Source organism: Drosophila navojoa, chromosome 5, assembly GCF_054131105.1.
Source record: "Drosophila navojoa isolate 15081-1374.11 chromosome 5, UAZ_NAV_1.0, whole genome shotgun sequence".
Classification (NCBI taxonomy): Eukaryota; Metazoa; Arthropoda; class Insecta; order Diptera; family Drosophilidae; genus Drosophila; species Drosophila navojoa.
Genome location: NC_142893.1, coordinates 24,356,197 through 24,380,464, shown reverse-complemented (window position 1 = coordinate 24,380,464; position 24,268 = coordinate 24,356,197). Strand labels below are relative to the sequence as shown.

At 38.8% G+C, this 24,268-nt stretch overlaps 8 protein-coding genes across 10 annotated transcripts in view; 4 read left to right on the top strand and 4 right to left on the bottom strand.

The window, feature by feature from the left end:
• Window positions 1-1,028: 1,028 nt before the first annotated feature.
• AGBE (1,4-alpha-glucan-branching enzyme) lies at window positions 1,029-4,512 on the bottom strand. Its single transcript, XM_018104495.3, has 4 exons — window positions 4,257-4,512; window positions 3,715-3,884; window positions 2,399-3,339; window positions 1,029-2,337 (listed from the first exon to the last, which is right to left on the bottom strand). The coding sequence occupies exons 1-4, from the start codon at window positions 4,349-4,351 to the stop codon at window positions 1,471-1,473; spliced, it is 2,073 nt and encodes a 690-aa protein (XP_017959984.1). The 5' UTR covers window positions 4,352-4,512; the 3' UTR covers window positions 1,029-1,470.
• A 715-nt stretch (window positions 4,513-5,227) lies between these two features.
• ytr (U4/U6.U5 small nuclear ribonucleoprotein 27 kDa protein yantar) lies at window positions 5,228-8,790 on the top strand. The gene is made up of 3 exons (XM_018104509.3): window positions 5,228-5,385; window positions 5,448-5,730; window positions 7,260-8,790. Exons 2-3 carry the CDS (start codon window positions 5,504-5,506, stop codon window positions 7,558-7,560), a joined length of 528 nt encoding a protein of 175 aa, XP_017959998.1. The 5' UTR covers window positions 5,228-5,385; window positions 5,448-5,503; the 3' UTR covers window positions 7,561-8,790.
• eIF6 (eukaryotic translation initiation factor 6) lies at window positions 5,827-7,038 on the top strand. The gene has a single exon (XM_018104507.3). It carries the CDS (start codon window positions 6,178-6,180, stop codon window positions 6,913-6,915), a length of 738 nt encoding a protein of 245 aa, XP_017959996.1. The 5' UTR covers window positions 5,827-6,177; the 3' UTR covers window positions 6,916-7,038.
• A 1,287-nt stretch (window positions 8,791-10,077) lies between the features above and the next one.
• LOC108653755 (thioredoxin-related transmembrane protein 1) lies at window positions 10,078-12,433 on the bottom strand. Of its 2 annotated transcripts, none has more exons than XM_018104499.3 (4): window positions 12,055-12,433; window positions 11,449-11,610; window positions 11,193-11,367; window positions 10,078-10,920 (listed from the first exon to the last, which is right to left on the bottom strand). In XM_018104499.3, exons 1-4 carry the CDS (start codon window positions 12,237-12,239, stop codon window positions 10,417-10,419), a joined length of 1,026 nt encoding a protein of 341 aa, XP_017959988.1. In that variant the 5' UTR covers window positions 12,240-12,433; the 3' UTR covers window positions 10,078-10,416. The 2 variants fall into 2 exon arrangements, with proteins under 2 accessions (XP_017959988.1, XP_017959989.1); XM_018104500.3 differs by having other exon boundaries at window positions 10,078-10,899; window positions 12,055-12,432.
• A 232-nt stretch (window positions 12,434-12,665) lies between these two features.
• Window positions 12,666-14,010, top strand: Snap29 (Synaptosomal-associated protein 29kDa). The gene is made up of 2 exons (XM_018104501.3): window positions 12,666-13,064; window positions 13,134-14,010. Exons 1-2 carry the CDS (start codon window positions 12,818-12,820, stop codon window positions 13,736-13,738), a joined length of 852 nt encoding a protein of 283 aa, XP_017959990.1. The 5' UTR covers window positions 12,666-12,817; the 3' UTR covers window positions 13,739-14,010.
• Window positions 14,011-14,070: 60 nt separating this feature from the next.
• Window positions 14,071-15,889, top strand: shu (inactive peptidyl-prolyl cis-trans isomerase shutdown). Its single transcript, XM_018104498.3, has 2 exons — window positions 14,071-14,287; window positions 14,362-15,889. The coding sequence occupies exons 1-2, from the start codon at window positions 14,232-14,234 to the stop codon at window positions 15,644-15,646; spliced, it is 1,341 nt and encodes a 446-aa protein (XP_017959987.1). The 5' UTR covers window positions 14,071-14,231; the 3' UTR covers window positions 15,647-15,889.
• Window positions 15,890-16,636: 747 nt separating this feature from the next.
• LOC108653767 (dynein light chain roadblock-type 1) lies at window positions 16,637-17,468 on the bottom strand. Its single transcript, XM_018104517.3, has 2 exons — window positions 17,151-17,468; window positions 16,637-17,077 (listed from the first exon to the last, which is right to left on the bottom strand). The coding sequence occupies exons 1-2, from the start codon at window positions 17,169-17,171 to the stop codon at window positions 16,751-16,753; spliced, it is 348 nt and encodes a 115-aa protein (XP_017960006.1). The 5' UTR covers window positions 17,172-17,468; the 3' UTR covers window positions 16,637-16,750.
• Window positions 17,469-23,577: 6,109 nt separating this feature from the next.
• Window positions 23,578-24,268, bottom strand: part of GlyT (Glycine transporter) — a 38,077-nt gene continuing 37,386 nt past the window's right edge. For both annotated transcript variants that reach the window (XM_089261456.1, XM_018103101.3), the window contains one exon: window positions 23,578-24,000. In XM_089261456.1, the coding sequence (XP_089117582.1) occupies window positions 23,578-24,000 (423 nt within the window). The remainder of the gene's footprint in view (window positions 24,001-24,268) is intronic.

Below are 24,268 nucleotides of genomic sequence, written 5' to 3'. Positions count from 1 at the left end.
CGCGCACTCACTCACGCACAGCCAGTGTTGTGCAATGAATTCTGTAAATTTCAAACATTTAAATTATTTTCTAAGCATTAAGCCTATATTTAAGTGCAAAAACAAAATAACCAAACATACGACACCCGAGCCCAGTTTTCTAAATAACATTTTGACCGGGCGCTGCCAGCAAGAGCTCAGCGCCAGACAAAATTTATGTTTAACTTAATTTAATAACTACTAATAAAACAGGCAACCTAATCTGTATTATTTGCTAAAAAAAAAAAAAAAAAAGATAGAATATATACTGAATTTCAGCTTACTAAATATTTTAATATTTTAACTTACTCTTAAATACATATGTAAATGAGATACATAAATAATTTGTTCCTTTGCATTATATTTATACTATATATAATATATAGATAAAGCCACTTTGATTATTTGGCAGCTATGCAACGTATTTCATTTAGCGTATTTGCCCTATTTATTTATTTTTTATTTTATTTATCTTCTTTATTGTTGCTCCCCAAAATCACAGAGACTATCTACTCACCTTTCCCCTCATGTTGTAAATTATTTAAAAAGGAAAAGAAAAAAAACAAACAAAATATATTATTTGCAATTTTGTTAAGCCATCCGCATACTTTAAGAACAACACATTGATTTGATTAAAGTTAGGCCTAAGAATGAAGCATAGCACTGACCTAAGTTGATAATACTAAGCGCGTTACCATAGTTAAGATCAAAGTATTTTTCATAATCACAATGCAAAACAAAACGAAACTAAAACCTAAAATTATTGCTTAGGACTAACTAATTATAACTACTGGAAGACAATGATAAGGATTCAAGGCATATTTATACTAAGCTCGAAAAATAAAAAACAAAAAGAAAAAGAAAAAAATAACAATAAAAGAGTTAGTCACACCTTTTGTAAGATAATTATGTAGATTATGTAAGTCGTAACGAATGAACGAAACAACAAGCAAATAATTAAGCAAAACATGAGTAGAATACATTATGTATAAAAAGTCTATGAATAATAATTACCTATGCATATATGAATATATATTTATTATAAACGACAACAAAAATACAATTTTAAAAATTCAATGCAAATAAAGAACTAAAATAAAAATTTAAAAATGAAAATATCAAACGATATAAATGAAAATTCATTGAAACATTACGGTAAGTTGATGACGGAATTAAATCAATATAATCCCATATCATTTGAATATTCACTCTTCTATTAAAGATGCCTAAAATTAGAAAACTTGATTTGCAGAGCTATATCTCAGTAGTGTATATATTTCAATGAGGCTGCCGTAGCATAAACAAGAACTATAGCTAATTTTGAAATTCACAGATTATTGGTAATATATATATATATATATATATATATATATATATATATATATATATATATATATATATATATGTATGTATATATAATTACATATCAACAAAGTAAGCCAACAAACTCATCTAATCGCTAATTCGGGCATAAACGACGGCGGTGCGACAGGGCGTGTAGACTTGAATGAAGTTTGAGCGACCGGCATGACCCCAGGGATCCGATTGATGCTTGCAATTCATGTCGATACGATTGTGGCCGCCAAAGAGGGGATCGTCGGAGGAGAGCACAGCCTGATAGGTGCCAGCCCAGTTGGTGCCCACGCGATAATCACTGAAGCTCTTAGTGGGATGGAAGTTGAACACAAACACGAGACCAGCGCGCTCAAAGTGGATTGTCTTGTCGCTCTGGTGTTTCCAGCTCACATAGGCGGGGCCCGAGTGCAGCCAGCCATAGCGTTCCTCCAACTCATTCATGGCACGGTCAAATTCGTTTAGGTATTTGTACTTTAGCAGATTGTCATCCACCAAATTCCATTGGCGACGCGCATAGTGGTACGAGTCATTGTTGCCCACGCGCGGAAAGTCGAGCCACTCGGGATGCCCGAACTCGTTGCCCATGAAATTGAGATATGCCTCGCCGCCCAAGGCATGCGTGATGAGACGAATCATCTTATGCAGTGCCAGTCCACGATCAATGATTATCGACGGTTCGGATATTGTGGACATATGCGTGTACATTTCCTTGTCCATCAGCCAGAAGGCGATGGTCTTGTCGCCGACAAGCGCCTGGTCGTGGGACTCGGCATAGGCCACCGTGTTCTCCATCCAGCGTCGGTTGGTCAGCGTGTGCACAATGTTGCCAATGTCCCACTGATCGTCGGTTTGTTCCTTCAGCAGCTCGATCCACTTGTCTGGAATGGCCATGCCCAGGCGATAGTCAAATCCAATACCGCCCTCCGACACGGGGCGACACAGTGTCGGCATGCCAGAAACGTCCTGCCAAGCAGAAAATAAATTTAGAAATAGGAAGAAGTACGAGTTGGAATACAAGTTTCACCTCAGCTATGGTTATGACCTCTGGATCCAGCTTGTGCAGCATGTAGTTGGCGAGACCCAGATAGTTGAGTGCATCTGTATCCACGTTGAGGCCAAAGTATTCGTTGTAGTCGCCACTAAAGCCTTCGCCGATGCCGCGCGAGTGATACAACATGGAGGTAACGCCATCAAAGCGATACCCATCGAAATTGTACTCATCATGCCACCAACGCAAGTTGGACAGCAAGAAGCGCAGCACTTCGTGTTCCGTGTAGTTAAACAGACGGCTATCCCAAAGGGCGTGCTCACCGCGTGCGCCGTCGTGGAAGAAGCAGCTGTTGGTGCCATCGAATTGATTTAGGCCATCCTGCACGTTCTTGGACGCATGGGAGTGTACCACATCGAGTAGCACATAGAGACCCTGGGCATGGGCCACATCAATCATGCGCTTCAGTTGCTCTGGATTGCCATATCGACTGGAAGCCGCATAGAAACTGGTCACCTGATAGCCAAAGCTGGCATAGTAGGCATGCTCCATGATGGCCATCACCTGGATGCAATTGTAGCCTTGTCGCTTGATGCGCGGCACAATGCGATCCGCGAACTCATCGTAGCTACCCACTCGAGGCTCCTGCGAGGCTATGCCCACATGGCACTCGTAGATCCTCAGGGACTTGGGCTTTGGCGGTCGCGCGTTCTGTCGTTGATAGCGCTCTTCTTCTGGCGGCTGCCACACATACTGTTTGTAGTTGACTCCCTGATTGGCGCTCTTGGGAGGCTGTACCACATACTTGGCCCAGGGCGAGAGACGATCTAATAGCTGACCGTGCTGATTGCGTACGATGACTTTTATCTCGCTGAGATGCTTAATTGGCGCACTGCCATCTGGGTTGGCGGGCAAATGAAGCTCCCACTTTCCAAAGGGCAGTTTCTTGTACGGATGCGATTCCCAGTGCCAATTGTCTGGAATAATTTAAATGAAAGTCAATATATAATATAATTATAATAATTATATATAATTATATATGTATAATCACTGACCAGAGAACAGTGGTATAATATAAATATAACACCGTTCAGTATCGATACTAAAATAACCATAATCTGTAAAATATACTTTTATAGATTCGAATTTCTCTAAAATCGATTACATTTGATTTGATCTATCGATATTTCAATAGCTTTTAAATTTGCAGTATAAGAGCGAATCGAGGCGAAAAAAATAGTGCTAACTCCCTTGCACATCCTTAACGTCCAGAATATTTAACTTCATCTGACCTTTCGTTTCCGATTAATTGAAGAGAGAATTTCACCTCCAATCAATTTTAGCATACTCACTAAAATCGCCAGTAAGATACACATCTCTTGCTCCCGGCGCCCACTCGCGTGCAATCACTGAATTATCCGGCTGAAAGTGTAGACCGTAGTACTTGTAGCCCTGCGAGAACTCTTCCAAGCCGCCCTCGCATTGATCAATCTTCGCAATCCAATCCTTCAGTACGCCATGTCTGTATAAGAGTTAATGAAACAAAACACGGAAATCAAGTTTAGCTCTCAAGGCCAATACCAAGGAATGGCGCGACGGCAGTTCCAAATGTTTTCGCTGCACCAGGCCATCATTTGCACGCTCACGTAAAAAGCAAACAGCGAAATAAATTGGACGCACGACCTTCAACTGACATTGACCGCCTCACTTTTCGAACTGCACTTGGCGCAGCATTGCAAAACCAGTTGATATGATTCTGTAGGGCGCAACTAAAACAACAACAACCTGCTGCTCTTTTCCACACTGAGCAGCTTATCAGCCGGTGAAAACATCGGATTATATGACGTGCGTCTCTAACCGCTACCCGCACCCTGTGATGACAGCTCTAACTTACCGGCGACGAATCTCACGCTCGAACGGCTTCAGATAGCCATCCATTTCGAGCAGCTTGTCAATATCCTTAACCTCCACTTTCATTGGATCACTCATCTTGCAAACCGCTTACAAATTCAAATACACAAAAATAACAGCGAAATGAAAAGAACTGACGCACCCACCGGCGCTGCCTGCAAATTGAGAACTGCGATGCTCAGCGAGTGCGGGCCCCAATACAAAAGCTTTGACAAAGCGCTTTTTGACATGTAGTAACAGCTGTTTGCACTGCTTATTTATTATTGTGTTTTGCTGTGCTTATTCGCGCATATAAACAACATGGTAATTAGTTGCATAGCGTGTTGCTGATAAGAGCAGAATATGATAATGCGTGTATGTGGACAATATGCAATTGGAATCGCTTACGCTTAGCTGGCGCCGGCAGCTTGAATTATCATTATGTAAAGGTTGAAAAGATCATTTATTATAAATGTGTAATATCAAAGCGATCGTTGCTATGTGATGCATTTTCGTATATACACACAAACACACTCAAATTAACATACTTAAATGTTAACGATGACCTTATTCAATTGAACTTTTGCTGTGAGTGTTCCGTTTAAATTAATCTAGAATTAATACTCAGAATTTGACCAAATACGACAAATAGACCAATTTGTAACAAGTCTTTAATTCGGAAATTGATTGACTACGCATATCGATCTTCTGGCGATAAATGTTGGAAATTAAAAATGGCTGAAAAGCTGTAGGAAAATTCGCTGGGCCCTGCAATTTTAGAAATCAAGAAATTAATATCATTATTCAATTTTTTTAAAGTTGTGTATGTTTTATTATTAGAAGCATTTTTTGTCTTTTGGTATTTCGATACCAAAGTTAGGTATTTTTGATATATTGAATATGGAATTTTTAGTGTTTAGTAGAAAAGGGGTCACACTGATTATACTCCGAAAAATGCAAAAGTCCTACATATGAACCACAATCAGCTGTTATGGAGAGCGGCCATTTGCAGTCTGTTTTGGCGTCGCGGGTGTGAAGGAACGCGCTTCGTTTTTACACTTAGTTTTAGGTTTAGAGCGTTCGACTTAATGCCGGTGTCGTCCAATTTAAGTTAGACACAGCATTAAGCAACGGTGAGTGCTCGCGATGGCTCATTATTTTAATAAGACTGTTAATAAAATGTGACTTTACTTAGGCATTTGTATATTTGTAAACGTTTAAAAAACGTACACATAAATATTAAGGCTTAAGATGGGTCGCAGCCGCAGTCCCGCTTCGCCTGCACACAGACGAAGGGAAAAGGAGCGCACAGAACGCAAAAAGCGCCGAGAAAGACGCTCAAGAGAAAGAGAAGCTATTGGGATTGGCACCAGCAGCAGTCGCCGCGAGCGGGAACGTGATCGTGAGCGCGAAAGAAGCCGCAGCCGTGATAGGGAACGTGAGCGGGAGCGTGACCGTGCGAGAGGAAGGCGTTCGAGGTGAATAAGCAAGTGTAGTGTACCAAACCACAACGATAAGTATAAAGTACTAGCATTTTTTTTAAAACACATTTATTACGTATATAATCACTAACCAAACGACTTAGTATGCTTGGTGATGAAAGCTTATGTTCAAAGCGTGGCAATTTCAACGAACTAGTTCACTTATTTTCTGTTTTAATGCAACCCTGAGTGTGCTCTGCGTGCGATTTGACAGCTCACTAGTTCGCTATCTCCCATCTCCAGATCAATTGTTCCTTCGGCATATATTTAGCAAATTACCACGTGAAGCGAAATACACGAATTTCACAATACAGCTGAAAGTACCTTATTAGATTGTGTTAAAACCAGACAGCGTCAAGTGTGGGACATTAGAAAGCGAACGGAGCTCGAAGCGAATATAGTTTTATTCGACATCAATAAATACAATACTAAATCCCACACAAAATGGCGCTGCGCGTGCAATTCGAGAACAATGACGATATTGGCGTCTTTAGCAAGTTAACAAACACATATTGCCTGGTTGCCATTGGTGGCTCGGAGACCTTCTACAGTGCCTACGAGGCCGAATTGGCCGAGACCATACCTGTCGTCCATGCCAACATCGGTGGCTGTCGCATCATTGGCCGACTCACCGTTGGCAATCGCAACGGCCTGCTAGTACCGCATTCCACCACCGACGAGGAGCTGCAGCATTTGCGCAACAGTCTGCCTGATGCCGTTAAGATACAGCGTGTTGAGGAGCGTCTGTCTGCTTTGGGCAACGTGATTGCGTGCAATGACTATGTGGCCCTGGTGCATCCCGATTTGGATAAGGAGACGGAAGAAATCATAGCGGACGTGCTCAATGTAGAAGTCTTTCGCCAGACCATCGCGGACAACACGCTGGTCGGCTCCTACACAGTGCTGAGCAATCAAGGCGGCATGGTGCATCCCAAGACAAGCATTCAGGATCAAGATGAGCTGTCGTCCTTGCTGCAAGTGCCTCTCGTTGCGGGCACTGTGAATCGTGGCAGTGAAGTGCTGGCTGCCGGCATGGTCGTCAATGATTGGATTTCGTTTGTGGGCATGAATACAACAGCCACAGAGATTTCCGTTATCGAGAGTGTGTTTAAGTTGAATCAAGCCCAGCCGGCGACGGTGACGACAAAGCTGCGTGCTGCACTAATCGAGGAGATGTCCTAAGCGAACAAAACAGCTTTCGATTATATTTAAGTACACACACACACACATAAACACGCATACACACACATTGATTTTGTTATCTTTTGTAAACAGTTGGCAAAAATACAAGACAACCACAAATAAGTTTGGTTTATAACCGGTTGTATAATATTGAAAGGTGTCACGTTTCATAATTAAACCCTCAACTGTCTAATTTATACATATATATGTACAAATGACCCTGCCCTAGTTTGCCCAAGTGTACATTTCTGTACATTTATGCATTTCCATTTTCATTTAAATGCAATCAACTTCCAGTTCATTAAGTAGGAACCGCTTTCCCTCTTTCTCATATCCTTTCACAGATCCCGTTCACGTCGTGCAGGTAGCAGCTCAGGCCCTTCGACATCCAGACGCGCCACACGGAACAATTCAGCGAATGCAGCTGCAGAGCGTCCAAAGATCAATGAAGCAGATCTGGAGGGTAAATCGCCGGAAGAGGTTGAGATGCTGAAGACAATGGGCTTCTGCACCTTTGACACCACCAAGAACAAGAAAGTCGAGGGCAACGATGTTGGTGAAGTGCATGTAATCCTCAAGCGCAAGTATCGCCAGTATATGAACCGTAAGGGTGGCTTCAATCGACCGCTCGACTTTGTCGCATAGCCTGCGGCAACTAGTTTTTTAAATATTACTGCTACATTTTTTCACGTCCCTTGCGACTTCAAGGCGACGGACCTGCAATTTTATGCAATAGACCGGTTTACAAAATTCCTCAAATTTGCCACACAAAATTTCCACAATCATCACTCAACACATACAAATACCTCATATATAACTAGCCAGTTATTTAGTAGTTTAAGTCAATTGCGTTGTTTTAAAGTTAGCTTTTGCGCGCCTTTAAAGCAAAGGAAGAGTTAATTTTACAACGATGGCAACGCCACTAACCCTCCCACAATTGTAACTGAAAGCTTAATTCAAAAAATGTACAAAATTGCTATCGATAGCTCACGTAAAACGATGGGTGGCAGCACTGGTTGCTTGCTGTCGCAATTTTTTCATGGTTTTGATTACTTGAATCATATATTTTTTGTCCGTTTCTTTGCTTTCAGTTGCATTTGCAAAATGTTTAATGCACACGATTAATGCTTTTTAAATATTTAAAGTAATTACGAATGTTTTTTGCTGTCAGAAAACTAATTACACTCAATATGCTTACATACATTGCATATCAGTGTAAGCATTTGGCGTTTGTTAAAATCACGAAAGAAAAGAAACACGAATTAACTGAAAATCCAAAATTGATCACACATACACAATTACTTAAAGTATTTGAAAACATGAACACATACACACAAAATATTCCCTACCCCGATGATCCTTTTCCCACAAACTTCCTCCATACGCTGCAATAGTACAATTTTTACAACCAAACAAATATATATCAAATATATATTTTATATATAGAAATTTATTTATACACACACACACACACACCAAGTACCTACAAACCCCTCAAAGTCCCTACCGTTAAATCGCATCGAATCTACAATAGCCATAGCCATTTGTTGAATCTGTTATTTGTTTAACAATCAAAATGTTTTCATTTTGTTTCTCTTTAATATATTTAACAAACCAACAACAGTTAATTCATTGATCACAAGTGCCAAGTGAAAAAAAAAACTGAAAAAACCAACAACAAAGCAGGCAGATTAAACAAGTTTACGTTTAAGTGCAGGCGCAAATGAAATAAATACATGTACAACTTTTATACCTTTTTATACTAATAACAGTAACCGTAACAATAACAATGTGTAAACAATAGTTATTACTTTGGCAACAATGAACTTCTAAGAAACAACAAATTTGGCAAACACACACACACACACACACTTACATATATATTGTCATTGTAGTTTTAAACATAACAAAATTGCAGGGATTTTTTCATACACTTATAAAGCTATTTAATAAAATAAAAATAAATGTATAAAAAAATGTAAATCTTTGGTTTAGTTTCGCTCTTGACAATTAGTTTAGACCAAACTTGTAAATTATGAACGACTAAAATACAAATACAACAAAATTACAAATGAGAAATAAGTCTGTTTTATTTACGTCACGCGCTAGCCAGATAAGTCTCGACTTCTGTTTGAAAATATTTGTATAGGAAAAAAAAAACAAAAACCAAAAACCATATTCAAAATTTTAGATCGGATACAATGAATAAGTATGGCTTCTATACACGCGCAGTAACTGCTCAGCTGCAGGATACCCCGCTGTCACCATTCGTCCAACACCGCGAGATTCAAATACGGAAGCGTTCATCCTCTGTGGCGGATAATTGCCGGCGCTATGTGCGCGTCGACAAGACGCTGGAAAAGGATTTTGCACGCAAGTGCCAAAGAGCCTTCTACATGGGTAATCAAGCACAGGGCGACATATCGGACTTGGATGCGAAACACTTGCTCGGGTACAAAGAGAGCTTGGCGCGCATGTCCTGCCTAGATCTCGATAGCACACTTGCGGATGAGCATCGGATGAAGGGATGGCTGCCACCAATTAAACGTAAAATGTAATGTAAAAATCAAATTACGCACACCAAATAAAAAATGTTCTTTTCTTTAGTAATCAAAAAGAAGCATATTTATTTCTAAATTTCGATTGTGTTTCATATCGGATACATTGTAGCAAATATATATGTACACATATACATGCTATATATATCTATATATAGTTACCAAAATACACGTTGTTACATAAATGTATATATATGGTTTTATTTAAAGTGTTTTAGTGGTGATTCGCTTACATGGAATTACACTCCAGTAAAATACACATTGAATGATTTTAATTAATACATTATATTATCTGCTTTTTAATGAATTGAATTCTTCAAAATTTTTTTTTTTTTACTTTTCTCGTTGCATTATTTTATTTAAATTTCAGCTCAAATGGTATTTGGTCGCTTTAATGCATCTTGATGGATCAAGAGATTTTAAATGCAATATTTGCATTAACTTATTGACGAAAGACATCAATTTCACTTGTAATACACAAATTTAATACAGTTTGCCGTTTTATGGAAAATTATATCTGTTGTGAAAATATGATTTCCTTGTAAGTAAATGGAAACACATTGATTAGAAACGAAACTATAAAAGCAATGAAAAATGCAAACGATAAATAAAATGACTAATTATTTAATTATTGTTACTCCTTTATAATTATGAAATACGTGTTGGTGCTAGGATGCGATTGCCGATAATCGAATATTTGCTACTTAGAAAAGTCTTCGCGTTTGGGGAAATTCTCCTGCAGCTTCAATTGGAAACATTTCAAATGAGACGAAATTACTTCGTATTGTGCGCGAAACAGAACAATTCAAAACAGGTTCGCAATTACAATTACCTACAAATTGCAGAAAGCTGGTTTGTTGTTACAATGTTAATGTTTCGATTGTTTCTTTTGTAATGTTATGTTAGTCTTTTTGTTGCCACCCTACGCGTTGCTCTGCTTACTCTAATCCGCCTTGCGGGGCTTACGCTTGCGCACCTGTTCTGTACTGGGTTTATCTGTGATCTCGGACGCCTCATCGCCGGCCGATTTGTCTGTCGCTTCTTTTTTTTCTACTTTGATTTCAGACTTATTTTTATTTGCTGTGTCGCCATTGTTTTGCTTCTTTTCTTTCGCCTCCACTTCAGCATCTTCCTCCTCCTCGTCGTCATCATCATCATCATCATCGCTGTTGTGTTCCTCATTCGCGGGAGCTTCCTCATCATCTTCGATTTCCTCGGTGGCCAAGTCCTCTACTCCTTCGGCTAGATGCTCCTGTGACTCGGAGAAGCTCTGACGCTGTGCTTTCTTTGGTGGGTAAACAAAATCCACAATGCACACAAGCATCAACCCCAGGGCAGCTCCGACAAATATTGTGGCAATGGCAAACAGTGCATAGGAGCCCCAGGTGGGCAATCCATATTCCTCCTGCAGGCGTGAGTTGAAATCCTTAAAGAGTTTTTGTGTGCGCTATTAGTATATACAATATACAACATTTCATTATGCATAAGCTTGGGAGTGTGCGGAAACTTATAAAGCAGTGATTGAGCTCGATTTGATAAATTTGATGAATTGAATAGGTTTTGAACCACTGTTACAGTTCAATGGGAGATAGACAATATATGGAATATAACCTCTTGGCCCAATCTCGCGAGATAAGCTTCCGCATGCGTCCATTGAACTAAACGACTACATAATCAAGCCCAAGCAGAAGTAAACAAGCGATTGCATGGGTTATGTACCTTCAATGTATGCGACAGTTTAAAGAAATAGGATAGAAGGGACATATGAATGGTGTCGGGCTTCTTCCACGAGGACAGCGGCTCAATACTCTGCCACGACTTCTTCTTCAAGAAGAACAACAAAGCATCGGCATCGCGTGCGCCACGATATTGACGGAATTCGCCATCCTTCACGCTGCGTTTAATGCAAAAGTATTATTAATATTTACGAATTGTATATAGTATATATTTATATATATATGTATATTCAACTTACTGATAAATAGTGGGTAAGGCGGTGACAAAGAAGCGTCCACTAAGCGATGGCGATGTGGTTACATCAATCTTGGCCACATTAACATTAACATCCTTGGCTGTACTCGCATAGCGTTCCCAAACTGGCGCCAAATTCTTGCAGGCGGGGCACCAGGGAGCGAAGCTACAGAGACAAAGTTTGATATAATATGAAATATATCAAATAATGTATGCACATACAAGCCCAATATGGGCATAATTATTATATAAATCCTACAGAAAGTCTTAAGCACACGTTGGCTATTTTTTTGGTTATTTTGCTCCAATATTTGTTTAAAACTATTAATTTCTTTTTTTTTTTTTTTGTGCTGAAAACAGCTGTACAAATGCAGCTGCCGGCTTATGACTCAGGCACGCAGCAAATAACGTAGCCAAACAGCTATTCGCAACGCACATCACTAAGCGGAATGCAACATTCCACAAAACTAGAACCAGCTCCAGCACCAGCTTTACCGTTGCTGTTGTTTCTGTTATTGGTGTTGTAGTATCTGCTGCTTACCGGCAACACCCCACACAAACTGCGTCTGCGTTGATTTTTGCGTTTATTTCCAGTGTTCAATTTACTTACAATTCTATCATCCATTCGCCTTTTAACATTAAATGCCAATTGTCCTCGTCCAACTCGATTAAGTTGCCATTTGCCTGCGACACTCTTTTGGTTGCCGTCGAAGAACGGTCACCAGCAGCGTTTTGTGCAGCGAACAGCGTGACGATGACACATGACGCGGCCAAAATTGTTAAGGTACAGTGCATGTTAGCAAAGTTTTCGGTGTATATTTTGGAAAAACGCTTTTAATTTCGTTATATTTTTGCTAAATTTTCACAATTATTTTCTTCGTTTATATCAGTTTTCTTTTGTTTAAAATGAACGTAAAAATTGCGGACGCGGAGCTGTCCGGTCCGATACAGTAGAGATGTGTTAGTATGTAGATTGACATTAGAGATGGCTTATCGTATAATCGATTCCTTGAATATTTACAGTTAAATGTTTCAAATTCATTTGATAATAAATAATTGTATACATCTGTTATTAAATAGCATTATTTTACCTATACAAATATGAAGATCCTCTCAAATCTCAAGTATTTGATATAATTGATTTCTGTTGTTCATATGCCGTTACATTAGCAACCAAAAGCTGTTAGGGCACTGTTCTGATCATCGTAAGCCAACTATCGATATTTATATTAGATAACGATTGTATATCCGATAAGTAAAACGAATAACAACAAAGAAAATTTTATTAACATTAAATTGGACACAGTGACCCCAAAATTATCATATTAAAATTATTGTATTAATTGTGCTTATTGGTCAAACGCATTTTAAAAATGGCCAATAACTATCTGCAGCCAGTGAATAATCATTTTGATATAGATAAGTTTGCGGATGTAGAAGATGACCTGTTTTTGCGAAACACGCGAACAAGTGCAGAAAGGGCACAACACAGTACGAATCCGTTTGAAGATGATGACGAGATATCCACATCATCGTCAATTGCAGCAGAGAGACAGGCTTACGCGGAGAGGCGCAGAGAAATAGAGCAGCGTACACTAGACTCGACGCAAAAGAGTTTGGGTATGTTCAGATAAACAAAATATACATGTTTATTTTGTGGGCGGACCAATCGAACAATTCTGTTATTAGGTCTACTCTACGAAACGGAGGATGTAGGTAGAGCAACAGCTGTGGAGCTGGCCAGGCAGCGGGAACAACTAGAGAAGACCTCAAATCAATTAGATGAAATAAACTCTACACTACGATTCAGTCAGCGGCATTTGAATGGACTAAAAAGTGTTTTTGGCGGACTTAAGAATTATTTGTCGGGCAATCGGGATGCTCCAACGGCTACTGCCTCGCCTTCTGGCAGTCAAATATCACAGGAGACCAACTCAAATATCAATTCGATGTCAGGTGGTGTTGGTGGTGGCGCAATACCCAAACAGCCGATGTCACCAACAGAGCGGTATGACAATCATCCAGTTAGTGGTATACGAGACGATAGAAGTTCCTTTCAACAGCGCCAGGTCCAGGCTCAGCAACGCGCTGCGAACCCCTTTCAGCAGCAACTGGAATCGAATCTCGATGAGATGTGCGATAATCTGTCTCGCCTCAAGTTCTTGGCCACTGATTTGGGCACTGAAATTGAGTCGCAGAACAGTTTGTTGGACAATATGAACTACAAAATTGAGAGCGTGGACATTAATATGGTCAAGCAAAACAAAGAAATGAACAAGCTTCTAAAAAAGTGAATATAGTAGTTCGATGCATAATTGATTCACCACAGATGATTTTACATACATATAATTATACTATAGAGTAGCCCATAAATGCATATTAATCGTATCGCCTCTAATGAAAACCACTAAGTCTTGGTTTTTGTCGCCATCATGGAGCATTCATTGTTTATTATTTTTGTTTGTTATTTCGTATTATATTGTATGCACCAAAAAAGGTATTTGTATAAGCTGGTATTTGTGTTCATTTTCAGAAAAATGTTTGAATAAATACTAAAATTAGTGTATTCTAAGCATCTAAATGTGTGTAGCATTTGTTACAAACGCAGCTTGAAGCACGTCCTTTACAACACTGACTTAATTCGATGACAGATCATTGAAACAGTTTATCGAAAGGCTGTTTGAAACAAGTGCGTGTATTTCTTATCGCGCAGAAGGTAATCACCAATTATAAGCTCAACGCCCTGTAAATTTGAAAGAAAATTTGGTTTTAAAGTTTTATATTGCAATGGAGGATACCTACAACACAAACCCTCAATTGCTTAAGGAGCCGTTATCTTTTGCGTGAGTTAAATAAAATACGTGGTTAGGCTCCTCCATTCAAGATGTATTAAGTGAATTTTTGGTTTTGTTTTAAGTGACTTGATAAATGCTGGCACTCAATTTGAAGTAGATACGGCCAACTACAATAATACTGCCTATGATGACTTTGTTGTGGATGACAACGACGAAGATGTTGATGAGGAGGCAATTGATCATGAGGCTCTTGTCTCGCCCTGGACACGTTCCTTTGAGGAATTGCGCAAGCTAATGACGCCCGTGAATGAGCATATCTACAAACGAATTACACGAGCAGGTATCAAGGAGCAAGGCCTCGTTCCGGATAAGGCTCGCGTGGCATTGCGTTATACTGCATACTGGGAGGGCCAGACCGCTCCATTCGATTCGTCTATGCTGCGTGGAACCAAATTTGAGTTTGAAACGGGCCAGCATATGGTTCTCGAGGGCCTCGAGGCTGCGGTTCGCACTATGCGCGTCTACGAGCAATCAGAGTTTATAATTTCATATAAATTGCTGTTCCACGAAATGGGCTGCCCGCCGCGCATAAAACAACGTGCGGATGGTTTGTTCAAAATTGAAATAATCGAATTCACACTGATTGGCGATGAAAACTCTCTGGAGAAGATTGCACCCGAGGATCGCAACAAGTTTGCAGTGGTTTTTCCAAAGGCGCAGGATATGCATTTGCATGGCAAGGATTGTGTGAAGCGTGGCTCCTATCGTAATGCAGTTGCGGCTTTTGAGCGCGCCATTGCTTCGCTCAACTATTGTCGCCTGGCTGATGAGAAGGACGAGATCAAGCAGCGGGATCTGCTCATTACTCTCTACACCAACCTCATGGTGTGCAACAACAAGGTGAATAAGCCGGCGAGAGTCTGCATAGCCATGAAAGCTCTGCGGCGTTTGACTGACAATCAGCCCTCCTGCAAGGCTCTGTTCCAAGAAGGACGAGCTCTGGCCGCGCTAGGGGATTACGAGCAAGCACGCAAAAGTTTTGTGCAGGCGCAAGCCAAACAGCCAAACAACAAGGAGATAAGCGAGGAGATCATCAAAGTGGAGCAACGTGTTAGTAAATATAAGAAGTCTGTGCGTGAAATATGGACACGCGCTCTGGGAAGCGCAGAGCAGCCGGAGAAGAAATCTGAAGAAAACGTTTCAAATCAACAACTCAAACGCGACTTCGAGTCGCAGTTGAAAGAGTTCAATAATTCCTCTTTGCAGTCGGTCAATATGAGTCGCAAAATGTACACGGATAAGGAGTTCGACATGCTTCGCCTGCTGGCCACGCAGTTTAATATGAAACTGAGTCTCTCCCCGCTGGATGTAGATCAGCTTACACTATCCAAGCTGCAGATTAAATAGACGCAAAACGTTCTCAACATTTGCTTATGAATCAGCTAAAGTATTACTATTGAACTATAACGACACGCAACTATCCAAAGAATGAAAATGTTTATCCAATAAGACAAACTTTCCTGAAGACATTCGATAAAAAGACGAATTTAATTATGTTTAAATAGAAGTAAGCTTTTTTTGGTATATGTATTATATACATGTAAAGCTCTGGCCAAATCTTGAATATACACTTATATGTTTGTTGCTTAAGTCTCGGAAAGTGTGTTTAGTGCTCGCGTTTCAGCTGCATTTCGCTGCAAACAGCCCAGGCAAACGCATCCCTGGACGTGCGGCAAAGGATGATTCTGGATATGCACTTCCCGAAGCTCAAAGCCATTTGAGTTGTACGCTGTCATACTCTCCGCCTGCTGGCACTTGCAGTATAAGCAGCAACAGACGATGCAGGCTGCAAGGAGAAGCGTATCAGTAAAATCAGTTGTATTCATTCAGATTACTCACTAATGCACCCTACTTATGCATGTTACCCACAGCGACAGCAACAAATAAGGATATATATGTGCGGGCACAATGGCCGCTCTCTCGAAATCAACTTTAGTACTGTCAGGAGTCACAGTCGCTGTTGTTTCACTATGTCTGTTGGTGGTACTGCTGATGTTGTCGGCGCCTATGTATAAATCCAGAGCGGAATTTACCACCGTTTGGGAGTAGTGGCCCGCACTTGAAATATCGCAATGGACAGGAGTCGAGCCTGAACATAGGAGAAACGACAGAACAAGCCGCAGGCTTGATTGAATATTCATTATTATTATTGTTGCCAATCGAACAACTGTTGCTATACGTATGCGTTAAGTTGACAGCTGAGCACTGAAAGAAGCTTCGCGAGAGTGCTGAAAAGGTTGCATTAGTGTTAGTTGAGAATGCAGGCTTATCCACGTTGCCGAACAGGCCTGTTGATAAGCAAACAGTTGGGGATGGGAGTTATGTGAGAATAATATGTTTCTGTGCGGAAATATAGCCTGCAGAGGCCACTCAATTTATTGGTTGATTATGAACATGAAGACGAAGGTGAACAGTGTGGGTTTGATATACCACTAGAAAACATTCGATAGTCTAAGGATCTAAGGACTTCATATATGCATCCTTTGCATTTTGAACAACTAATATTGTAATCTTGGCATCGGGTGTTATGAGGACCTCATGCAATTTGGTGCGCACACGTAGCATAGATAGGGTCTGTGGCGGTTCCAGCTTTTGCAGGAATGCTTGGGTCTTTTCACGGAAGTTATCATAGAGGCAGGCATGCTGCAGTGCATCCTGTCGCGACATTGAAGTTTTGACTGGCACACCCGAATGATTCATGATGAGCACCTCCTCCACGCCGGGTTTTTCAAGAAGTAAACGATAGGCTTCATTCACATAGCTCTGCGTGCGCTTCGGCTGATAAAAAATATTAGCAAACAAAGTAAAAAAGTGAAAATTGATATACGCACATATATATATATATATATACCTGAGCGTCGGAACCTTGCATTTTGCTTAAGCTAGTTTGAGACTATTCTTAAAAAATTCTACATAAAATAATGCCGTAGCTTTGAAATTTGAAAGCGTTTGCTGCTATGTTTTCAGAAATTTATTTCACTTGAGAACATAAATACATTGAATTTGTGTTCAGTTGGTGCATTTTCCTCCCAGGGCAGACGTGCACCATTTATAGTTGCTAGCCATATTCTTAACCACAGCCATTATTAGTGGAAAGGCCACGCGCAGTAGTAGTCGGAGCGATCTCGAAGCCATTTGGTAGTATAGCATTTAGATATGTATTATCCACTGATTGTATGCGAGAAATGTTTTTTTTTTATACAAGCCCTAAGTAGTTACACAAGGTAAAATTTACGCGATCTAATGTTTGGTAATTTGCTATGAAATCCAATTTGCAACGCTTTTTAAAGCTGTTCCAATTGAATATACTGACACAATGTATGAAGGTAAAAATGGTACATGCAAAGCAGCGTTAAAGCAGTTTTATAGAAGCAGTGCAAAATGTACACAGAATCGTGCTAAAAGTTATTCTTGGACAAAACTAAATTTAGACCACTAGGTTCAGGGGCCGTTTGTGGCGTTGCTCGTTAACGTGCCGTGTAGTTTGATGCATAACGACGAGCACAGGTTCAAACCTCACCTTCGGCATGGTGAAGTTTCTTTATAATATTTACTTTACGTACGTGCATTTTCACATGTGTTGAGCCACTCTCTTTGGCCGGATTAATTTGATTATAATTAATTCCGTTTATGTTTGAGTAGGCAGATTAAATTTGGTGGGAATTACGCCTTCGGTGCCCATAACGGTTATCAAATCCGTGGGAAAACTATCATCCTTGTTTCCCTCCACAATTTAAATTTTTTCTCAATTCTTTATTTTGTTAAAACCCATAAATATTTATTCACAAATTATCTAATAATACAATATTTCTTATAATATAATAACATATATTAATAGTACATTTGGTTTTGTTGGCCGCTTTGGAATTTTCGATCGTTCCTTCAATTTTACATTCACAAATACATTTTAAAGTGCTTTTACATAAACAGCAAAATATTTTGTTAATATAAGAATAATTTGCTCAAAAGCTGCTTAAAACATGGATACATTTACGTGGGTTACTTGACTTATCAAATATATACTCTTTGATCGGACAATGAATGGAGCTCTCAAGTATTATTAATATATAATAGTAAATACAAAATAATTGTACAGTTTTTAACAACATTTGAAGTTGTGAACATTGTTTTATGATGACTTGCCAATTACATATCTGTTTAAGTTTCACTTGTTTTATAAACAATACCTCAATTCTTTTTTACGGCATATACTGTATGTGTATATATATGTACTTACATAATTATCTTAATGTTCATCAACATATATAATTTTATTCATTTGAGCTGCTTTTTAATGTTTTGCATTTAAATGAAGCTCTTTCTGTACATTGAGCGTATTAAAAAGGTGGGTGGAGTTAATTTTTTTCAAGATTACAGTTTACAGATTCATCGTATAGCTATTTTGGGTTTTTATAAGCTTAACGTAACGATATGAATTTTGTAATAATTCCTCAACTACTCTGATTTATTTATACCTCTCGTAGCCCAAAGATTTGTAAAAAATTTGAAGCTCCTATAGTTTCGAAATGTGTGCTCACTTAGAAAATTGATTATTTAGTTTGTAATTTTTGAAGTATCCTCTTTTATCTGCTACATTCATTCACAAATAGTTGAGCATACTTGTAACATTTATTTTGCCGGAATTGACAGCTTTAGCTAGATATTTTTTTTTAGGTACGAGTAAACAAAAATTTTGATTTGAGCAAATTGCTTTCGATTTGCTTATCTTATTTTATTTAACTCATTTATTCATGTATTTACATGTATTTGTTTTTCAATTGCATTTTCATCATATACATATTATTTTTATTATTTTTTTTTTTTAACAGCCATTTAACATTTCCATATTTAGATTATTGTTGATAATTTCATTATTTCTAATAACTAAGTAGCTTTTACAGGTACAGACACATTCACGTAAACAAACGACATGCAACAATTGGTTAATCCTTTAACAGTTGGGCTAATTGTATATACAGCCCTTATGTTTTGTAAATTTATTCTAGGTACTTTAATTCGTAATTTTATGTCACAGCTACTGCGCTAAAAACAACAACTCAAGAACAACAATTGAATAAGTTTCCTGTTTTGTTAATATCCTTACTTGCTCATTGGCTTTATATATGTGTATATAACTAAGTTCTATTCCTATAAGTGGACAATACATAATGCTCAAAAATTTAACATAGTATAAAAAATTATCACAAATTTCGGGTTTACGGTAGTTTGAATCTAGTCGGAAACTTAACATACAAATTTAACAAAATTAAATTACAAATTTTTTAATTCAACACCTAATACATTTTTGATTCTGCAAAAATCATAATCATATATATATTTATATTTATTTTTTATTATCATTTTATTTTATTTTATTTTATTTTTCCACTAGCTAGATGTACAAACACATACAAATGTTATAGGTACATTTTAATACAATCTTTACTCTATTCTTGTTTTTAGTTTTCCTCTTTTGGTTTAGGCAACACACAGCTTTTTGATTTTTGTTCTCCATCTAATAACATGTATATATATACAAATAGTATATTTCAACAACGATACACAATAATTGCCTTATAAATTATATTTCTTTCTTATTATTTTCCATTAGTTTAATTATTGTTTTTTGTTTTTCGATATTTATTTAGTTATTTGGTGAGTGTTCGTCTAAATATTAACACTCTTACACACACATAAAACATTTGTAAATACTTGCTTAGAATTAGTTTTTGGTTTTTAGTTTTGCTGTTTCTGTAAGATCCATAGGTCTATGCATCTTGAAAAATCCACTCGTATCTTAATTTCATTAGGTACATGAGTCTCTCATTTATTTAGGCCTATCAGAATAGAGTTTTACATTAAACTGTGTACTGTTTCAATAGATCTACAGATGCAGACATATAAATATGATCTAACATGCATTAAAGTCTAACTCAAAGTAATTAACATAAATAATAAAAGTCCAGCCCAAATCGCAAGCCATTTAAAATGCATTCAAAATGTTTTAAATATATTACTTAGAACATTTGCAGTAAAAATAAATATTTTTTTGTGTATAAGTAAATAGTAGTTATTTCAATATATTCTTGGGTAAATTGTAAATACATATGTATATAAATGTATCTTTTTCCATTGCATTTGCACATTGCTCTTGATTTGGTTATGTTTCTAATGTATCTTAATATAACCAATAGGTACAGAATACAGCTAAATATATTCGGGATATACATATATATTTATTTGTTATATAGACACCTTTTCTATCGCACAACAATCAAACGCGCAATTCTGTGATTTACTAAAACCTACGTTAACTTTTTGGTAATTGCATTGAGTCTTTCAACATAATACTTTTTTGAACAGAGAGCACATAAATCTGTTGTTAGGGAACTATTTCAACATAGTTGTAGTTAGTGCTGTTAGTTAGGCTAGCAAGCACGTTTCAAATGTCTGCTGCTTGAACACCCTTGTAGTGGATACTGAAGTTGAACTTATATAAAACAAAGATAATGATAAAATATTTATAGTTAATTTTAGTACAATTTATATTCTTTTTTGTATTTCTTTATTTTTTACTCGACCCATCTACAAGCATGTAATTGAATCTATATAGAGAATATTTTTAGGTAAATGTCTGTAACAAGCAGGAGGAGTGTCAGATCCCATATAGAATATATATTTTTGATCAGGGCGTCAAGCTGAGTCGATATAAGCATGCCATTTACTATCGATAATTATCTAGAATTAGTTATGTTTTCCGATGAGTACTTAAAATAGTAGACATGGGCATATACACATGTTCATCATTTTACGATACATTGTACTTCAAATGTTAATAATGAAAGTAAGTTTAAATTATTAGACATACATTTCAAATGTTTTTTACAAAAACTATTAAACTACAAGGGTGCTAGGTTTTCGGCTGAATGCTAAATGTTCTCTTTTTTCTCCATTTCTTTAAAGCCTTTTCATTTTCTATATTTTCAATTTCTATATTTTTACAATTTCTATATTTTGAAAAAGGTTCATAAAATCTTGGAAATTGTTTAAAGCTGTTGAAAGTGTTGCAATTTCCATTAAGTTGCTGTCGCTGTTCGGTGCCAAAGTAAATGTGACCCAAATAAATATTTATAAAATCTACATCTATATAAACACACAGGCGTATAACATTTATATAAATATCTTTATACGTATATATATAACACATATATGTATATATATTAATATAGGCTTAAAAACATCGTTTCGCTTAGCTCGAGTTCCTTTACATAAGATTAAATAGGTACTTAGAAAAATAGTGTTCAATATCGGAACTACAGTTTATATCAGGTTTTGAGTTGAGCTTCATTCTATTTCTTAGGTGTTGCAGTTGCTTTCGTTTTGCTCACTGTTGATGTAGTACTTGATGTTGTCTTTGCTGAGCTTGTTGCCGTCGGTTTGTTCTGCTTTGGGGACATGCTGCTGCTGCTGATGGATGCTGTTGCTGGTTTGCTTGTTTGGGTCTTACCAGCTGTTGGTGTTGCTGCAAATGCTGTGGACTTTTTTGTGGGCGATGTTATTGTTGCTGAGAATGGGGTGACCTTTTTAGTGGGCGACATTGCCGTGGGCTTTGATGTTGCTGATGTTGGGAACGTTGTTGTCTTTTTAGTAGGAGATGTTGCTGTGGACTTCAGAGTTGATGTCGATACTGATGATGGGGATGTTGTGATCCTCTTAGAAGGCGTAGCTGTAGTGATTTTAGTAGGTGATCCTGGTTTTGAAGCAGCTGTTGTTGCGCACCTTGCGGTTGCTGTTACTTTCTTTGCAGATGATGTGGCCGTGGTATTTGGTGTAGTTGCTGCTGTTGATGGTTTCACTGTCGCTGATGTGCCTACAGATTCTGCTGGTGCGGGTATTATTACCGAAGCTACTGGTGAATTACTGCCAACAACAGCAGGGGCTATGGTAACAACAGTTGCTTGTGAACCCACTGCTGTGCTGTTGGCAGCAACTACTACTAGTGGAGCTCCTGTCTTTGGCACATTACTTGCTGCTGTTGCGTTGTTGCTTGCCACAGTTGTCGATGCCACTGCTGTTGTTGCTGCGGCTGTATTAGGTACATTACTTGCAACAGTTGATGCCGTTGCTGATGTTTTGGTCACGTTACTTGAAACAGTTGCCGATGTAACGGCTATAGTCTTTAGCTCGTTACTTGCAACAGTTGTTGATGTTTTGGTCACGTTACTACCAACTGTTGAAGATGTCAATGCTTTTGTTGCAGCTGGTTTCTTTAGCAAATTACTTGCAGCTGTTACTGGCGTTGGGGATGTTGCAGTCACCTTACTAGAAGTAGGTGCTGCTGTCATTACTGTTGTTGCAGCTGTTGTCTTCGGCATATTACTTGCAACAGTTAAAGTGGTTGCTCCTTGCTTTAAGACAGTTGCTGATGTCATTCCTTGAGGCTTGGCAGTAATACCGACAGCTATTGCTGTCATCGAAGCAACAGTTGTTGCAGGTTTGGTAGCAATACTTGAAGTTGGCTTCGCTATTGTTGTAATAATCTTTGTTGACTTATCGGTGGCTATGACTGATGTGGATGCTGTCACCGCAGCAACTGTTGGTGCCGTCTTCAGCGTTTTGTTTGCAGCAGTCACGCTCGGTTTAAGCTTTGTTGTCACGCTCTTTGTGTCTATTATTTGGGAATTTTGAAACGCAGCAACAGTTGCTGTTGTGCTGACAACACTCACATTTGCATCTATTGCAGCTGCAGCTTTGCTGGGAACGCCGTTAGCAACAGCCGTTGTTATTGACTTTGTGGCCGGCATAAAAGTAGTCAGAGCTGTATTTGGCTTCGTCCCAGCTGGCAACGCAGAAATATTGCTAGTGGTTGCTGCTGTGGCCTGTGTGCTGGCAACAACATCAGCTGTTGTCTTCGGCTTGGCTGGGTCGTCCGGCACAGTTTCCGATCCAAAAGCAGTAAAAGTAGACATGGTGCTGCACTCACGCCCGCTGCTCATGGTGCCTGTGGACAAGACTTTCGTGGTAGCTGCAACTGTTGCTGTCGCTGATGTTTTTTTGACATCATTGTCCGCTTCAATGAGCGGCTGCCGGCTGGGATTCGCCGTCGGTATGGATTTGTTACGCCCGTTCTCAGTTTGAACTTGCTGCTGATTGCTGTTGCTGCTGTGCCTGGCCGATGTCTTTAATATGCTCGGCCCGGGCAGCTTACCCACCGTCATGGGCAACACATCAACGTCAACGCTGGCGGCCATCGCTGACGAGGATGCGTTAACCCGCTCTCAGAGTTGCAATACCTCATCCCGATAGCCATTGCCATTGCTGATGCAGTTGTCATTGGCGCTACCATTGCCATTGTCTTGGCTGTTGTCCTCGTAGGGCATGACTTCCGCTGGTGCTCCACTTATCAGAATTTGAGTATTGGTCACACCATCGTAGTTCTGACTCTGATAACGCTCGGCATGCAAATTGACACAGGGTCTGCCAGCAGGTCCCCATTCGGCTGTGGGTTGCATCAGATGTCTGATCCGTTCCTTGACACCAAGATGGCTTGGGGCCTTGTACACTTGCTGCATGCCGACAGCAATAATGATTAGCACCGGCAATAGACCTACGATCCAGCCGACAATATCGGCCCATAAAGGGTATATGTAATGGCCATATTGTGCAGGCTTGTACTCTACCCAGTTGAAGAATAAAATGAACTGTAAATGAACAGATATTCGATACAATATAATATACAATTGAATATACATATGTACTTTATTAACATGGCGACTGAAATTTAAGGACACGATAATTCAAACGTAATAATTGGTTTCTCGATTTATTCTTTGGTGCACTCCTGTTTGGAACTTCAATCGATGACAATTCACAACGATAGATTTTGCAGCTGTCGATCGTGATTATAACTGGCAGAATATATGTATATGTAGTTGCCGATAGATGGCGCCACAGATTCTTTTCATAATG

What these genes read in the sequence shown, in the direction of transcription:
- LOC108653767 (XM_018104517.3), bottom strand. Translation starts at nt 17,171, where the DNA reads ATGCAAGGTTCCGACGCTCAG. An exon ending in TGCAAGGTTCCGACGCTCAG is followed by an intron (nt 17,078 to 17,150) that starts GTATATATATAT and finishes ATTTTTTATCAG; the next exon opens with CCGAAGCGCACGCAGAGCTA.
- ytr (XM_018104509.3), top strand. Translation starts at nt 5,504, where the DNA reads ATGGGTCGCAGCCGCAGTCCCGCTTCGCCTGCACACAGACGAAGGGAA. An exon ending in GCGAGAGGAAGGCGTTCGAG is followed by an intron (nt 5,731 to 7,259) that starts GTGAATAAGCAA and finishes ATCCTTTCACAG; the next exon opens with ATCCCGTTCACGTCGTGCAG.
- AGBE (XM_018104495.3), bottom strand. Translation starts at nt 4,351, where the DNA reads ATGAGTGATCCAATGAAAGTGGAGGTTAAGGATATTGACAAGCTGCTC. An exon ending in GAGCGTGAGATTCGTCGCCG is followed by an intron (nt 3,885 to 4,256) that starts GTAAGTTAGAGC and finishes ACTCTTATACAG; the next exon opens with ACATGGCGTACTGAAGGATT. An exon ending in AGGTCATAACCATAGCTGAG is followed by an intron (nt 2,338 to 2,398) that starts GTGAAACTTGTA and finishes TCTGCTTGGCAG; the next exon opens with GACGTTTCTGGCATGCCGAC.
- LOC108653755 (XM_018104499.3), bottom strand. Translation starts at nt 12,239, where the DNA reads ATGCACTGTACCTTAACAATTTTGGCCGCGTCATGTGTCATCGTCACG. An exon ending in GGCGAATGGATGATAGAATT is followed by an intron (nt 11,611 to 12,054) that starts GTAAGTAAATTG and finishes TTGTCTCTGTAG; the next exon opens with CTTCGCTCCCTGGTGCCCCG. An exon ending in GCCTTACCCACTATTTATCA is followed by an intron (nt 11,368 to 11,448) that starts GTAAGTTGAATA and finishes CATTAAACGCAG; the next exon opens with CGTGAAGGATGGCGAATTCC.
- shu (XM_018104498.3), top strand. Translation starts at nt 14,232, where the DNA reads ATGGAGGATACCTACAACACAAACCCTCAATTGCTTAAGGAGCCGTTA. An exon ending in AAGGAGCCGTTATCTTTTGC is followed by an intron (nt 14,288 to 14,361) that starts GTGAGTTAAATA and finishes TTTTGTTTTAAG; the next exon opens with TGACTTGATAAATGCTGGCA.
- Snap29 (XM_018104501.3), top strand. Translation starts at nt 12,818, where the DNA reads ATGGCCAATAACTATCTGCAGCCAGTGAATAATCATTTTGATATAGAT. An exon ending in CTCGACGCAAAAGAGTTTGG is followed by an intron (nt 13,065 to 13,133) that starts GTATGTTCAGAT and finishes TTCTGTTATTAG; the next exon opens with GTCTACTCTACGAAACGGAG.
- eIF6 (XM_018104507.3), top strand. Translation starts at nt 6,178, where the DNA reads ATGGCGCTGCGCGTGCAATTCGAGAACAATGACGATATTGGCGTCTTT.